This window comes from Eptatretus burgeri, chromosome 5 (genome assembly GCF_056783735.1).
Source record: "Eptatretus burgeri isolate ZD-2024b chromosome 5, Ebu_testis_v1, whole genome shotgun sequence".
NCBI lineage: Eukaryota > Metazoa > Chordata > Myxini > Myxiniformes > Myxinidae > Eptatretus > Eptatretus burgeri.
The window spans coordinates 121,017,641-121,035,140 of record NC_140965.1 but is presented as its reverse complement, the minus strand read 5'-3'; the positions used below and the strand labels follow the sequence as shown (position 1 = coordinate 121,035,140).

Below are 17,500 nucleotides of genomic sequence, written 5' to 3'. Positions count from 1 at the left end.
TCTCCAAACCACAGACGATGATGTCACAGACGAAGCCATCGTTTCGGCAGTCCAACGCGAAATGGGAATTGCTACTGACGCAAACTATGACGCCGACACTAAAGTGGAGGAAGAGGAGGAAGAGGAGATCTCTGTCCCGACCATCAAGGAAATGATGTCTGCAGCGAAGACGATCAGGCTTGGTTTGCTATCACATGGGTTCAGTGACATGGCCTTCCTGCGCAAACTTGACAGGGAGGTCACCGCCATTGCCACAGACTCGTTAAAGCAGGCAACAATCGACAATTTTTTCATTACAGAGTAGGCTCATTGACAAACCTATGTTGTTTTGCTTTGAAAAGTACATATGTACTGTACGTGTAATTGTTTTATTTTCAGTAGTAAGTTACATTGTTTTGAGCAAGTGTGTCATATAAATCAAACTAAATGCTGAGTATTTGTCTCTGTATGTGTACTCGACATTTGATCCGCTTGATACTCCACAACTCTGGTGAACTCGGATATTAGAATCACCCGCTTATTAGAATCAAATTTGTCCGGCCCAAAGTGATTCTATTAAGCGGGTCCCACTGTATATATATATATATATATATATATATGTATATATATATATATATATATATATATATATATATATATATATATATATATATATATATATATATATATATATATATATATATATATATATATATATATATATATATATATATATATATATATATATATATATATATATATATATATATATATATATATATATATATATATATATATATATGTATATATGTTAGCCTGGTGTTAGCACAGTGGTTAGGGCAGTGGCTTGGGATCCAAAAGGTCCTGAGTTCAAGCCCCGTTGGGCCACTGAATTAATACACCAGGGGGTTGACTCAGCCTGTCATCCTTCCGAGGTCGGCGAAATGAGTACCAGTATGCTGGGCCGGTGTATACCCCGGTTAAAATAGGTGTACCATATCCCTGTGTCGTAAAAGGTGACCAAGGTTGCGTCAGGAAGGGCATCCGGCGTAAAATATGTGCCAAATCACTATGCGGATCATACGGATGATCCGCTGTGGCGACCCCTAACGGGAGCAGCCGAAAGAATAATAATAACAATAATAAGATATATATATATATATATATATATATATATATATATATATATATATATATATATATATATATATATACACATATATACATATACACAGACACGACAGCAGCATCCAAGATGTCATTGAATGACTGGATCTTAGTTTTGACCTAGGAAACCCATAATCCCAGCGGCTCAGACTCCTCATTCAGCACCTCAAGGACCCCCGAAAGGATATCTAAAGTCTCTGCAAAGATGACTGCATCATCTGCGAAATTGAGGTCAGAGATCTTGACATTCCCAAACGATGCACCGCAACTTTATCTTTCTGACATCCTCCTTAGAATCCAGTCCATACTATTGCTGAAAAGTGTGGGGGCTCGTACACACCCCTGACGAAATCCAGTAACAACTGGAAATAAGTCAGAGATGGTCCCATCACATCTCACAGCACTCTCAGTACCAGAGTAGAGTTCAGATATCAGATCGATCAGTTTTGGTGGCACCCCACGAAGACATAGAATCCTCCAGAGAGCATCCCAATTCGCTGAATCGAACGCTTTCCAGAGATCAACATAGGCTGCACGAAGCCCTGCCGAAACTCTCATCTGCGTTCGGTGAGGACACAAAGAGCAAGGATACGGTCAATCGTTGACCTCTTTGGTGTAAAGCCTGACTGCTCTGGATGCTAGTGCTCAGGCAGATGGTGGTGAACCCCATCAAGAATTACCCAAGTGAAGACCTTGCACGGCACTGAGAGTAGCGTTAGCCCTCGGTAGTTGTTGCAGTGTTGGCGATCACCCTTCCCTTTTCAGAGAGGGACAACAAGGCCCCTCTTCCAGTCAGTTGGGATGATGCCTGTGTTACAGGCAGAGCACAGAACTGCATGCAATGACACAAGTGCAGCATTTCCACCAGCCTTGAGAAGTTCAGCATGGATGCCACAGATCCGTGGAGCTTTACCCCATTTCAACCGGTTCACCGCAGCCTGTGTTTCCACAAGCGAAGGTGGACCACAGTTTATTGGAGGGTCAGCAACAGGGATTTTAACACCCCTGATGTCCAACTCGACAGCTGGTGGATCAGCCTGGTACAACCGCTCAAAGTAACCAGCCCAGTGGGCCTTCAATTCGGACGCATCTGTCAAGAGCCTACCACCCTCTGCTCGAACTGCATTACACCGAGGGATGGGCTTGGATGAATGCAATGGGCGAATTCCCCTGTAAGCAGGACGAGAATCACTTGACCACAGGTGATGCTCTACCCCCTCACAGATTCCTCACACGTAGGCCTCCTTGTCCACCCTTAGCACACATACAGTTTTACGCCTCAGCCCCGTGAACAGCTCAGCTCTGCCATTCAGCCTGGCCCTGTGACTCTGGTCAATGGTATCCAGTGTCCCTTAAGAGACAAAATTCTTCTTTGCCCTGCGGTGAGTTCCAAGACATCCACCGGCAATATCAAGGACGGTGGTCTTGAAGGCACTCCACAACTCATCAGGAACTCCCAAAGCACCCAGACCCCCCCCCCCCAAATCTCTACTCAGCTTGTTCGCACACACCTCAGCTACCCTCTCATCTTTGAGCTTGCCAACATCCAACCTAGACTGGGATGCTAATATTCTCCTGGATTTAAGGTGCAACGTCAGAGTTGCTACAACAAGCCAGTGGTCAGTATTGAGGAACTGAGCACTCCGGTAGACCCTGCAGTTCTGGATCATCCTCCAGCGACCATCAATGAGGACATGGTCAATCTCTTTTGCCACACCGCCAGCATTGGAATACCAATACAGCGATGAGCTTGTGGGCGCTGAAACCATGAACCGGCCACCCTAAGTCCATGACTTCTTGCAAAGTCAAGGAACTTAGTGCTATTCTGGTTCATAGTTCCTGACCCGTGGGGACCAACACACACCTCATAACCATCCCTATCCGTTCCAGTCGATGTATTGAAATCCCCCAAGACTGGAAGTGTATCTCGTCTGGGGCACTGATCAACCACAGACTCGAAAGTGGCATAGAATGCATCCTTCACGGTGAGGTCACTCGCTACAGTCAGAGCATAAACAGAGAACAGGGAAATGACACCTAAGGAGTGATGAAACCGTAGTCTCATAATACGCTCGTTGACCGGTGTTACCTCAATTATCATTGGGATCAGCTTATTGGACACAGCTACAGCAACTCCTTGGGAATGGTAACCATAATAGCGACCAGACCAATAGGAGGTGTAACCACCCCCAATGATCTCACCGCAATCACGTCTCCGAACCTCAGAGTGTGCTGCAATACTGATGTCCAAACGCTTGAGCTCAGATGACAACAGAGACAGGTGATCATCCTCTCTTTGGGATAGGACATTCCAGGCACCCACCCAAACGGTCTGCTGAAGGTTAACCCAAGGAGACCGCTGTCTGGTGAATGACACTTCACCACCACCCCGACGCACATCACTGTAACCTGACGCAGGAAGGTTAACTCATGTTTTTCCTCCTATCAACAAATAATGAGGGTCCTGAGGCTTTGCACCAATCCCATCATCCGATGAGCTACCGAGTGAATGGAAGCTGCACAGGAGGTACTCACACAGAGTGGGTTTTCAGTTTTCTGTGCGGTTTTTGTGTGTTTTGTGGAATGAATTGTTTTAGGGTGGCCGGAGTGCAAATTCTGCCACCAACCTCCGAGAAAAAAAAGTAATCCAACTGCAGGAGGACGTCCACAGACACAGTTGGCAACCCGGTATGGATGGTCATTGGCTCACAAGGAGCTCCTCCACCCTTTGACTGGTTTTGTATTTAATCTTGCTGGGTGTCCATTTCCATACACTCTTCTCACCAGGAAACCTTGTGGGGAAGTCAGTTTAGTCACCGACAACCCGACCATGAAACAGCTTCGTACAGGTCTACATATTACCTGCAGCAATTCACAGATCTGATCCTGCCTGACCTGAAAATAAATCTCATCATACCCTCCAGGTTAAAGGTCAAGGTCTTACACCCCTATGAGTTGCCATGTGGTGGAGTGCCACATTGAAACTTAATTTACATCATTCCCTTCCAAGTTAAAGGTCAAGTTTAAATGGCGCTCTGAATAAATAACGGATTTTTTTTTTGTCATCGCTCAATTTTCACAATGTGGAATCTCAAAAACTGCTTTGCCTTCCAAGATACTCTTGCAGCAGAATAACATTCCTGCACTGATGTTGTGCACCTTATATTTGATTGGTATGCTTGACCTACTTTTTGGAATTGTGATGTAATTAACAAAAAACACCTCTTTGGTCAAAACTCGAATCATTTTTCTCTTATTTTTCATGATGTTTGGTGTTATGGATACATTGTAGATGGGGACACATTTTTTTGAAGTTACACTCGATCCCAAAATGTTGAAGGTCAACGTCACATCGTGATCCAAAAAGAACATGTCCGTCATTGGATTGCGGGCCAAGGATAAGTTGTGGGCGATTACCAAGGGAAAGCCACCCCGGTCGGAGGAGGCTTACCCTTGTCCTTGGTGATCGCTTTGTGATCACAGATATCAAATTATTATTATCTTTTTTATTATCATTATCATCATCAACATCAGCAATGTGATTATCATTATCGACCTTATAATTTTAATTTGAATTCTCATTATGTACTGTTTTCATTGTCATTATCATTACCATTATAATTTCATTAGTACGTAATTAATACACGTACTCACGATCTGTATGGCCAAACAGACAGACAAACAGACCGAAATCCAACAGCCTCTCCTCTGACAAGGGTTAAAATAAGGTTTAAATACGTTTGGAAATTACACCATGACAGCTTGCATGAACAAAAGAAAAACTGAACGAAAGTGTATGTTGACAACAGATGTTTTCAAAGGTTGCATTATCAAATGGCATCAAACTCAGCAATGCGTTTGGGGTTTAAGGATGCTTTATGGAAAGTTGAGTATTATGAGGAAGAGTTAAATGTCATTCTCAAAAGGTTACAGATGTCATTGTAGGTGCAACTCATTAAAAGCCTTTCCTGATGCACTTGCTCTGGCAGCATGACATTGCTCAAAAGGCATGATTAAGGCCAAAGTCAATGCTGCCTATGATCAAAAATGGTAGCTTGTGTTGGAATTGGAGCTCACACTCGTATAGCCTGTGAGTGGAGTGTCTCAGTGCAATTATTTTGGAGAAGTGAAAAGGAAGACAGAAAATAATAGTGAACACTAGAAGGGCACTCCACCACATAATGCCTGATGCATGAGAACATATCAGGTCCAATACTTTTTTGAGATATCATGCTATACAGTACTATATCGTTTTGGGCCCAATCTCTCAATGGTGAAGACTCACTTTGAAAATTAAATAATGTCTTCCCACATGTGCAATATCACTGTGCCATACAAATATAAGAATAAAATGGATAGAATTATCCACTATGAAAGATCACAAAAAGAGCCTTCACTGCAGCTAAGGAACCATTTTATTCCTCTGATTGTATTCTACCGTGCGCCTTTCGCAGATCACTGTTTTTGTGCTGGGATTACCAACAACATTTGTACGCTAATATGCCGTGTCCACTGCTGAGCATGAGCGACACCTCATATGCTTCAGAGGCACCTGCTGTGAAGGTCTCAATCTTTCTGGAGACATCTCTCTTATTGGTGTACGTCTCAACTCCACATGACAACACACTAAGCATCACAGCACAGTAAACTAGTCTTTATGCACACGCATGCGCACACACACAAATTTTGGTATCAGGAATTGTATCAACGGTGGACAGGTTACCAGTCAACTGCATAGCCCAGTACACTTTTATCAGGAACAACTGAGACCAGGAATCCTTGGGGAAGGGGGAGGTATGTTATGGTGAGACATGATAGCAATATAATGAGAATATCATTAGATGACATTATTTTTTTATATAAGGGATGCTCTTTGTAGTCTCTGCATCTATCAGTTTACTCGATCGAGCCGTACTTCGCCCGGTGGCCTAGCACTGATCGTCGATCCCTCCGGCGTTGACACTGTGCTGAATGGATATTGACAACCCGTTCTTGATTAGCGTCAGCACTGTCAAAGCCTTGTTCCACGTACTGGCACTGCCAGACAAGCTGGAAGACTTTTCTGAATAGCTCCAACCATTTCACAGACTTTGTCCTCTAACTTTTGTCTCCTGTGGGCTATGTCTCCACTCCCATTATAAGGAGGAAGCTTGGCACACAGAGACAATCTCATTAAGAGAGGAAATTGATTTATTTTCCACAATAACAAAAAAACCAATCCCGTTTTCAGGATATTACCTTAATTGTGTTGAAATACACAATCGAAGTATGTTTCACATATTGAATTAATGAATGCTGTCTGCATTTGGAAAAATTGAGGCTTTGGACGTTCATGTGAAACTAGTGATTTGGGTAAAGCAGGCAGGCAACGGAGACAAACTCCATTAGTTTCACATGTCGTCTGGGTGCCGATACCCTCTTTTATTTTCCCTCACTCTGTCATGTCCATTTTGCCTCCACCCCCACCTTTCCACCCACGAAGGCAAAGGCACAGCTCCCATTGATAGATCTGGTAGCCGTACGGCATGCAATGCTCGGCAGGAGCGCTATCGGCACACAAATCAACATGTGCCTTATTGTGTTGATTTCCCTCGGGTACCTTTTACTGTTTGAAAATTTAAGCTAGAAGATTATGGCCGACGAGACGGACCTAAATCAGTTGCGACACCGGGCGATCGATGGTTTTGATCAGAAAGTGAGCTGTACTTTGGCTGTTCAACATTCCTTGTCTAATTTGTAAATGAGCGCAAGGAAACCACTACATTGTTTTTAACCTTGCTTGATTCCAATTTCCAGAGGTGAACAAAGGATTTAAATAGACATTGGTGACCAAATCCTTTTTTGAGCTGAAATAACCACCGGCTCGACTTATGTGGTCCGCTGAAGTCATTTAGGAATGGCCTACTCATAACTGACCAAGAGATGCCAAAGTTAATTTAATTCTTTTTCACATATTTCAGCATAAATTAGACATTTTCTCAAAATGCAGTTTATTTTTTTTTTAATTCTTCTGAAATTATACACATTTTTGTATTTAGTTTTTAAATTTTTTTTCGTATCTTGAACTATTGATATCGTTTGCAGAACTTTATCAACACCTCTCTTAAGCTCAATTCCATGTCCAGTGAACACATGTACAGTAAAAATCACTCACCCGGCGAACGTCCCTTCCAAAGAGTTCACTGTAACTTGTGCCTAAGATCTCAAACTGCACGTTGTGGTTGACATTATCTTCCCCAAAATCCATGATTCCTGTAAGACCACTCACACGACCCTGGAGTGGCACATTGAAAAATGAAGGAGAAAGAGATTAAAGGTTTATGGTCTATGTATTTACTATAAATATATGTATGTTGGGGTGGGGGGAGGAGTGGTCAAAATAAATGACAAAATTAACATTGAGGAAGGGAAAATAAGGGAGGATGATAGGAGAGAGACGGTAAATAAGGGGATTGTGGAAGGATTGTGGAGAGAAGGGAAAGGATTAAGATAAGGAAGATATAGAGGAATAAGTGGAGGAATGCAAGGAAGCATAAATGGGGGAGGGGGGAAGGAGTAGTAAAAAAACAAATCTGCCATACTTGCAAAATTGATAATAAAATGGACAGCTGGAGGACAAAGAGAGCATTAATAAAAAGGGTTTTTCTTAATTTCCAAGAAATGTCGAATTGCTTATCCTGCTCTTGCTTCCAAATCAGCCAAGTCCTCAGAGGCACCTTTAATTTGTGCATAATCCACCCACCTCCATCACCCATCTCCAAGCTACATTGCACTTCCGTGGAGCTATTCATTGCCTTTGCCATGGTACCAGCTATTTTCCTCAAAGGTTAGTGGCACTGCACAATGCATCCTTTATTTGCTATTCTCTCAATTCCTGGCCATCTCCACCTGCCCAGACTTGGCCATCCTGGTATATGCAATCAGCCGCTTGTTATTCCGGACATATAGCCATGAGGATTTCAAGTTTTTAGCTCAGCCCATAGTCCTGGATAACCCATGACAAGTAGAAATATGAGACTAATCTGTCTGCCCCCATCTTTATTTGCTTTTAAAAACACTGTGAACCCAGTTGTCTTTGAAGTCAATTTTTGATTTTGAAAACCAATTCCATATGTACCTATATTGTAAATATGTACTGTCCTTTTCAGCAATTTTCCTGCACATTAGACGATTCTTTGTGTCTTCCATGTACATTATTTGAGTTGGCAAAAACAACAACAGCACGTGCATGGCTACCCTTCAATGGCAGCGATTTCCACTTCCTCATTTCTGATCATGTTTTAGCCATGCGAACCCAAAGTGAGCACATGATGACCATCTATTTCACCCCTCTCTCCCTGTGTCTCCATTTCACACCAACACAAGCTGAGCTGGCACCTTCCGAATGGTGTCGAGTGTGGAGCGTCCGCCGTTCCATGGCTTGGAAGACTTGCGAAGACAGTTCAGGCTGGCCATGCTGTGCCATTTACGATCTTCAAGCTTGCGGTGGAAGGCGTTTGCCAGCAGTAGCACACTGTCGTACACGTAGCGGCTGGACACCTGCCAGAAAGTGGAATATAATCACTTACCAAAATCCTTGTGTAGGTATCAACAACTTAACTATTCAATGACAATAGCAACATGAGGAGGAAATCGAATTTCATGACATCACTACTCATACTTGTGTTAAATCCACAATGGTTCCATTTAATTTGCCTTGCTCCACATTCTAAAGTGTGTGTGTGTGTGTGTATGTGTGTGTGTGTGTGTGTGTGTGTGTGTGTGTGTGTGTGTGTGTGTGTGTGTGTGTGTGTGTGTGTGTGTGTGTGTGTGTGTGTGTGTGTGTGTGTGTGTGTGTGTGTGTTCAACAAAACGAATTCAGAAACAACAGAATGATTTCTTATACATAACATCACCCATTGTTATTCTTCTTTTTTACACTACTAACAATGGCCTGTCTTCCAAACAAGCTAATTTATGGGTGAGAACAGAGACGAAACTCCATCCTGCCATTCTTTGGCCAAATGTGAACTCATTTTGGTCCTCCCTGCTTTTCCAGCTCCTCTCCACCAGTTATTTCATTCAACCACAAAGCCTGGGAAGTGGCTCCGCAGTTAGTAACGCCCCAGCACATCTCAATGACTCAAGAGTCCATGAGGCTTCAAATATTGTGTGCTCTTTGTGGGGATGTTTCAGAGCATTTTCTTCTTTTGGCAATTAGTACGCTCTTACATCTATAACCAATGGAAGCTGGAAGTCAATTTGCTGGGGCCTGTGCCACGAGAACAAACACAAAGAGGAAATCAGCCACAAACATTTGATGTTCCAGGATCCAATGATGCGTAAAAGAAAAAAAAAAGTTTGTTCTGTATGTCTAGAATTCCTACAATGCCATTGTTCCACTGCATTATCATTCTAGAGGTATGCCCCCTTCCCTGGGCCTTCCCAGATTCAGTCTAAATTATGTAACAGAGTTACTAGAAAGAAAACCAACCAATCTGGTTGGTCCAGTCGAGGGACATCAGTAGTCGGTGGATATTTTATTTACTTAGCAATGAACTCAATAACAAAACAATTAAAATCAATCCTTTTCCAAATGGCAATGGGAAAACTGGTTCATTCTCATGGCACAAATATCAATCAAAACTCAAAATTCCCTTCGATAATATTAGATGATCAAATCGACAGGAAATTTGTCGATCAATTCACACTTATCAATTTTACTTATTAAATGGTTACTATTGATCATTTTTGCCAAGTCTACCGCATTATTGATCAGAAAGTTTTCGTTCCGTGAACATACATTATGTCTACTGAGCTGAAACTCCAGGCATCTGATTGTAAATCGGCATACAAAATGGAAGGGCAACACCAACGGTGCTGAGTCCTAATGTATTATAAACAATTCAGGACTGTTACTCAATGCAAATGCACAAGCATCATGTCCACATCACATTTCTTAATTAATCGGGTTCCTGCAACCTGGCAATGGACAAACACTGTCTCCAGGACTTCATCCCTCTCCACTACGTCAGATTTATGTTTCGAGCCAGGTAAGCAAACTAGTAGTGTTCTTCTCTCGGATTTAGCATGTACCTGCATGTTTGAATGATTATGAGGAAGCATGGCTGTGCAGCTGATTCACCTTGTCATTTATGGCAGGAGTCTCTGGAATATGGACAGGGTGCTGTCGATGATTTGGCGACTCTTCATGAAAAGAGACGGTGGGATCTTTAACGTTCACAAGATAATCCTTGTAGATTGGACACCCAGCTGAATGCCCATGAAACACGCTGTCCATAAAATGTCGATCTGACAGTTTATCGTCCATGGAAGAATCAAACCAAGACAAGACAGCTGAATACAAGACTTTCAAAATGATGTATGAATGCTTACGAAGCCTTCCGCGCATGCTCTGTGTGGGAGTTTTCAGCGACTCGCTTTTGCTGGCACGAGCACTTTTAACCTGCCGTTACTAGAGAGAAATGTATGATTCAAATCGGCTTTTTAACATAATTTTTACGTATTTAAATGAAAGAGTGGCAATTTCAAAATGGTTAACCACAATTATTGTGTTCCTAAATGCAAATTGGGCTTACAGAACTGTAGGAAATACGTGAAATATCCGTGAATGCGATGTGTCGAGTTCCTACCATTTCCTGTAATACAAGCAAGTAGTGGCGCGCGCACACGCACGCACACACACACACACACACACACACACACACACACACACACACACACACACACACACACACACACACACCATTTTAGCATGAAGATGTTCTTTATCGAAGAGGTGGTAACCATTACTTTGTTGGCAATGAAGCACAGCAGCCTCTTTACAATAATTGCAAACATACATTGAATAAATCACCAAGCCTGTCATCCTAACACGTGACATTCCCATGAGGTTCAAAGTTCATTTACTGGTAGCGATCTGTTGGGGGTTTTGGTGCAACTCACCCATCCAAAATTTGGACCCGGCACCGGCCCACATGGTCCGGATATTGCAGTAAGAGCATCTGGAAGATCTCGGCCCTTTTGGTAAGCTGAGAAGGTTCTCCAACTCTTTCATTGTGCATCCCTTTCTCTCAGGTTCTTTTACAAGTATTTTCGACATTTCTTTTGAAGCTTTGTAAGTCATTTTAGGTAAAAATTGTTTCACCCATTGATATATTATGTTAATATGCCCTGATCAACATTGCTGCTCAGGGGTTTCTGCACATGCGGGCTAAGCATTGTGGGGTGGATTATGTCATTTTTGAAGTTCCATATTGGAAAGTGTTCTGCCATTGTACCATCCTGTGAGGACACAGATTAATCTGCCAAAACAATAAAACCTCCTTGTTTTTAACAAATGGCAAAGTTTGCTTTTTGAGTTGACCCAGAAGATGTACTTCCTTGCATTTTACCAGCAATAAGCTCTGAAGATGATCGAAAGCATGCTGGGTGGAGACAGCATAGATTTCTTGGGTATTTTTGGAAATTAAGGAAGCCCGGCACCTTCTTGGATGCCAGCATTTTGCCTCTTGAGTATTAAAGGTGGTGGCATCTGATGAAAGTTGGGATTGGGACAGAGACACCAGGGTGGAAGCACTAAAGGTGAAAGCTGTTCTCTCTTCAATCAAAACATTGGCCACGTACATAATAATCAAGAACACCCCAGATGACAAGCTCCAAAAGTGTGATAAAGACATTGTTAAGACCGATATGATAGTTGATAAAGTCAATCAAACTATCAAAATGACGTAAAAAGCATCCATGCTACTTTCAGATCTTGGCTGGATAAGATCCTCCAGCTGGCTGCGAATGTTGGTGCAGCAGAGTCTGTACTCGGGAAGACGAACCTGCACAGGAACCTCAACAACCCAAGTGAAAGTCTGATTGAGCACTACCAAAGAGCAAATGTCATTCCACTTCGGGACTCCCTCATAAATCATAAGATGGAAGTAATTGGAGGGGAAGTAGGTCATTCAGTTGGACTCCTGTGCCCTGACCATCAATATTGCTTAGTTCTTGTGCAGAGCCTTTTGAGAACATGGAGGGCATGCTTCACTCGGAACGAGGCCTTATTTTTCTCAAAATCCTTCAAAAATGAACTCAGACAGAAAATATGAAATGAGGCAAAACAGAAAATATGAAATGTGGAAAAACAGAAAATATGAAATGTGGAAAAACAGAAAATAAGAAATGCTTTCACATTCTGAACGTTCTTTGGCTAGAAGTGCATGGGAGGTAATTTATTTGATAATCACAGCCTTCTAGGGTGGTACATTTGATCGAATAGCCATGGGGAATATAGTTTGAAATTTTTTTTCATATTCACCTTCATTGCCACAATTTAGCCTGAATGTGAGCAAAAGTGGTTGTTACATATCCTAATAATTAATAAATAATCAACAAAGCTGAGAATAATAGCAATTTATGTGACATAATAGGTGCATGGATGATACGGGTAAATGAGCCATCAGAGCAGTGGGCCATAATCGCAGCGTGTTTTGTTAACATTTATATTTTTCTTCAGAACGAGATTGCGAGGCGAGACTATGCGCTCTGCAAGTGCAGTGCCGGTTGTGTATTTTATTTGCTGTGGGATTGAGATGAAAAAATGTCAAAAGATGTCACGATGGCAATCTGTAAAAGGATTGTGGTGTTGTATGAGTAATGGTTAAAGCAACCGCTCTGATTGTCAGGGAGGTGGGTGGTTCAAATCCCCGCTAAACCAAATCAAAGGTTAAAAAAAAGTATGTGCTGCTCCTTGCGCTGGATGCTCAGCATTAAAAAAGATAGAGGATGGGCAAACAATGCTGGGAAGGCAATGGCAAACCACCTTGTGTAACCCTTGCCAATAAACTTCTCTGGCAGCACCAATGCTTTCTAAACAGTGCGATACGTCAAATCAACATATGTGTATGTATGTATATATATATATATATATATATATATATATATATATATATATATATATATATATATATATATATATATATATATATATATATATATATATATATATATATATATATATATATATATATATATATATATATATGATATTCAAGCAAATACAACTTGTTCAGATTTGGGGGAGGGGGAATGAGGGAGAGGAGGGAGGGTGGAGTGGTGGGAGAGAGAGGGAGAGGGGTGGAAGAGAGAGGGATAGGTTGGGAGAGAGAGGGATAGAGGTGGGAGAGAGAGAGGGGGATAGGGGTGGGAGAGAGGGATAGGTTGGGAGAGAGAGTGATAGAGGTGGGGCAGACAGAGAGGGATAGGGGTGGAAGAGAGAGGGATAGGTTGGAAGAGAGAAAGGGATAGAGGTGGGAGAGAGAAAGGGATAGGGGTGGGAGAGAGAGAGGGATAGTGGTGGGAGAGAGAGAGGGATAGGGGTGGGAGAGAGAGAGGGATAGGTTGGGAGAGAGAGAGTGATAGAGGTGGGAGAGAGAGGGATAGTGGTGGGAGAGAGAGAGAGAGGGATAGGGGTGGGAGAAAGAGGGATAAGGGTGGGAGAAAGAGGGATAGAGGTGGGAGAGAGAGGGATCGGGGGGGCGGGGAGAGAGGGATGGGATAGGGGAGGGAGAGAGAAAGAGATAGGGGAGGGAGAGAGAGGGAAAGGATCTCTATCTATCTCTCTCTCTCTCTCTCTCTCTCTCTCTCTCTCTCTCTCTCTCTCTCTCTCTCTCTCTCTCTCTCTCTCTCTCTCTCTCTCTCTCTCTCTCGTGCAGCCTGTGGCTGTTGGGACGCGGCTATGCCGCTGATGCAGAGTCCCCCTTACCAGTACACAGGTGCTCATTTTGCTGACCTCGGAAGAATGACAGGCTGAGTCAACCTCCTGGTGTATTTTTAATTCAGCGGCCAACGGGGCTTGAACTCAGGACCCTCGGATCCCAACCCACAACCCTAACCACTAAGCCAACACCAGGCTTCAGAGAGAGGGATAGGGGTGGGAGAGAGAGGGATAGGGGTGGGAGAGAGAGGGATAGGGGTGGTAGAGAGAGGGTTAGAGGTGGAGAGAGTGAGGGATAGGGGTGGGAGAGATGAGGGATGGTGTGGGAGAGAGAGGAATTGGGGTGGGAGAGAGAAGGATATATATATATATATATATATATATATATATATATATATATATATATATATATATATATATATATATATATATATATATATATATATATATATCTCTCGTGCAGCTTGTGGCTGCTGGTACCATCATTGGTTGGGACGCGGCTATGCTGCTGATGCAGTGTCCCCTTTACCAGTACGTGGCCCAGGGTAGATTTTTAAAATTTTCTTTCTCAAAATAAGTGATTTTTCCTTTTTTTGCAAAACCCTGTTCTGTGTGTACAGTTACAAAATCCTGTGTACAGTGTGTAGTTACAAAATCGTTTGTACAGTTTTAACAGGTATCATTACAGCAGTCATTGAGGTGGCCATTTTAGAGTAATGCGAATAAGGAGTGTTCTAATTGGTTTAATTTTTGGTTCAATAGATTCCCCATACCCAAATACCTAGAACTGGACACCAGAATTAGCTTTCTGTGTTGATTAGTTTGAGAGTTAGTGACTTTGTTTATACTGGGGATCATTATGGTGATGAAGGGGTCAGTTTATGGAAATTGGCAATAATGTTTTCATTTTTCCACATATAGACACGATTGTCCCCTTAAAATACAGCCGATGCCATTGAGCAGTTTCTAAAATAGGTTTGGGGGTAGCTTGTTTTCTATGACTACTTCGAAAATGGCCCCAAACTTGAAAAAAAAGGAACTCAAGTGAAAGTAAAAAACCAAAAAAATCACTTCTTTTGGGAACAAAAATGAAAAAAAAAAAAATCAACCCCAATTGGTGATCTGATCACAATGTTGTTTTCATTTGTAGTTGAGGAAATGAGTAAGCATCATTTCAGTGAAATTTGAACACTGTGGGCCATTTTTGACGTCACAGGAGCCAAAAATGTTAATTTCCCTTTGTTTCACTTGGCATGCATCAAAAATCACAACATATTTTGTGCTAACGCGTAAACGCCACCGAGTTGAATGACCAGACGCTCAGGTACTAGTGACCCAAGGTATGCTTTATCATAAAAAAACACACCAGACAAAGCAGACATTCTTGTAAATTAGCTCCAAAAGCTGGGGGTCTTATTACAGAAGGAAATATACCATCAGAGATGGGGAATCCCCCGCCATTGAAAAATAATTGAAATCAAATAAGCAGTTTTCCATTTATTACAAAAAACATTTTTTCAAGATGGCCGCCCCAGTTGGCCATCTTGGATCTGGCCACGCCCAAAATCAATAGGATTATTCCTTTTCAGGTGGTACATGTGTGACCCAAATTTCAAATCGATATGGCGAACAGTTTATGAGTTATCGCACTCACAGCTATAAATGTTGATGCCATAAATGTTGACGCCCAGCCAGCCAGCCGGACGACCGCCCGAGTCGGCCATGTTGGATCTGGCCACGCCCAAAATCAATAGGGTTCTTCCTTTTCAGGTGGTACATGTGTGACCCAAATTTTAAATCGATATGGCGAACAGTTTATGAGTTATCGCACTCAAAGCTATGAATGTTGACGCCATAAATGTTGATGACCAGCCAGCCAACCGGACGACCGCCACAGTCGGCCATCTTGGATCTGGCCACGCCCAAAATCAATAGGGTTCTTCCTTTTCACGTGGTACATGTGTGACCCAAATTTTAAAATCGATATGGCGAAATTTTATGAGTTATCGCACTCACACCAATAAATGTTGACGCCGCCCCAGTCGGCCATCTTGGAGCCGGCCATGCCCAAAATCAATAGGGTTCTTCCTTTCAGGTGGTACATGTGTGACCCAAATTTCAAATCGATATGGCGAACAGTTGATGATTTATCGCACTCACAGCTATAAATGTTGACGCCATAAATGTTGACGCCCAGCCAGCCAGCCGGACGACCGCCCGAGTCAGCCATGTTGGATCCGGCCACGCCCAGAATCAATAGGGTTCTTCCTTTTCAGGTGGTACATGTGTGACCCAAATTACAAATCGATATGGCGAAAAAACATTTTTTTCAAGATGGCCACCCCAGTCAGGCATCTTGGATCTGGCCATGCCGAAAATCAATAGGGTTCTTCCTTTTCAGGTGGTACATGTGTGACCCAAATTACAAATCGATATGGCGAAAAAACATTTTTTTCAAGATGGCCGCCCCAGTCGGCCATCTTGAATCCGGCCACGCCCAAAATCAATAGGGTTCTTCCTTTCAGGTGGTACATGTGTGACCCAAATTTCAAATCGATATGGCAAACAGTTTATGAGTTATCGCACTCACAGCTATAAATGTTGACGCCGCCCCAGTTGGCCATGTTGGAGCAGGCCATGCCCAAAATCAATAGGGTTCTTCCTTTTCAGGTGGTACATGTGTGACCGAAATTTCACATCGATACGGCGAACAGTTTATGAGTTATCGCACTCACAGCTATAAATGTTGACGCCCAGCCAGCCGGACGGATGGACGGACGGACAGCCGGACAGCCGGACGGATGACCCGGGTGATAACAATATACCCCTTCCGCCACGCGGCAGGGGGATAAAGAGGCACGTTGAATCTGCTTCAACACAGCAGGAGAAGTCACCGTAAAGCATATGTGTATGTATATATATATATATATATATATATATATATATATATATATATATATATATATATATATATATATATAAATATATATATATATATATATATATATATATATATATATATATATATATATATATACATATATATATATATATATATATATATATATATATATATATATATATATATATATATATATATATATATATATATATATATATATATATATATATATATATATATATATATATATATATATATATATATATATATATATATATATATATATATATATATATATATATATACATATATATCTGTATATACATATATATATATATATATATATATATATATATATATATATATATATATATATATATATATATATACATATATATATATATATATATATATATATATATATATATATATATATATATATATATATATATATATATATATATATATATATATATATATATATATATATATATATATATATATATATATATATATATATATATATATATATATATATATATATATATATATATATATATATATATACATATATATATATATATATATATATATATATATATATATATATATATATATATATATACATATACATATACATATATATACATACATATATATATATATATATATATATATATATATATATATATATATATATATACATATACATATACATATACATATACATATACATATACATATAT

At 41.0% G+C, this 17,500-nt stretch overlaps 1 protein-coding gene across 3 annotated transcripts in view; it reads right to left on the bottom strand.

The window, feature by feature from the left end:
- The window catches only part of LOC147027249 (glutamate receptor ionotropic, delta-2-like), a 675,131-nt gene that overhangs the window by 183,924 nt on the left and 473,707 nt on the right, over positions 1-17,500 (bottom strand). For all 3 annotated transcript variants that reach the window (XM_085883508.1, XM_085883507.1, XM_085883509.1), the window contains exons 7-8: positions 8,524-8,685; positions 7,301-7,420 (exon numbers count right to left, since the gene is read on the bottom strand). In XM_085883508.1, coding sequence (XP_085739634.1) covers positions 7,301-7,420; positions 8,524-8,685 — 282 coding nt within the window. The remainder of the gene's footprint in view (positions 1-7,300; positions 7,421-8,523; positions 8,686-17,500) is intronic.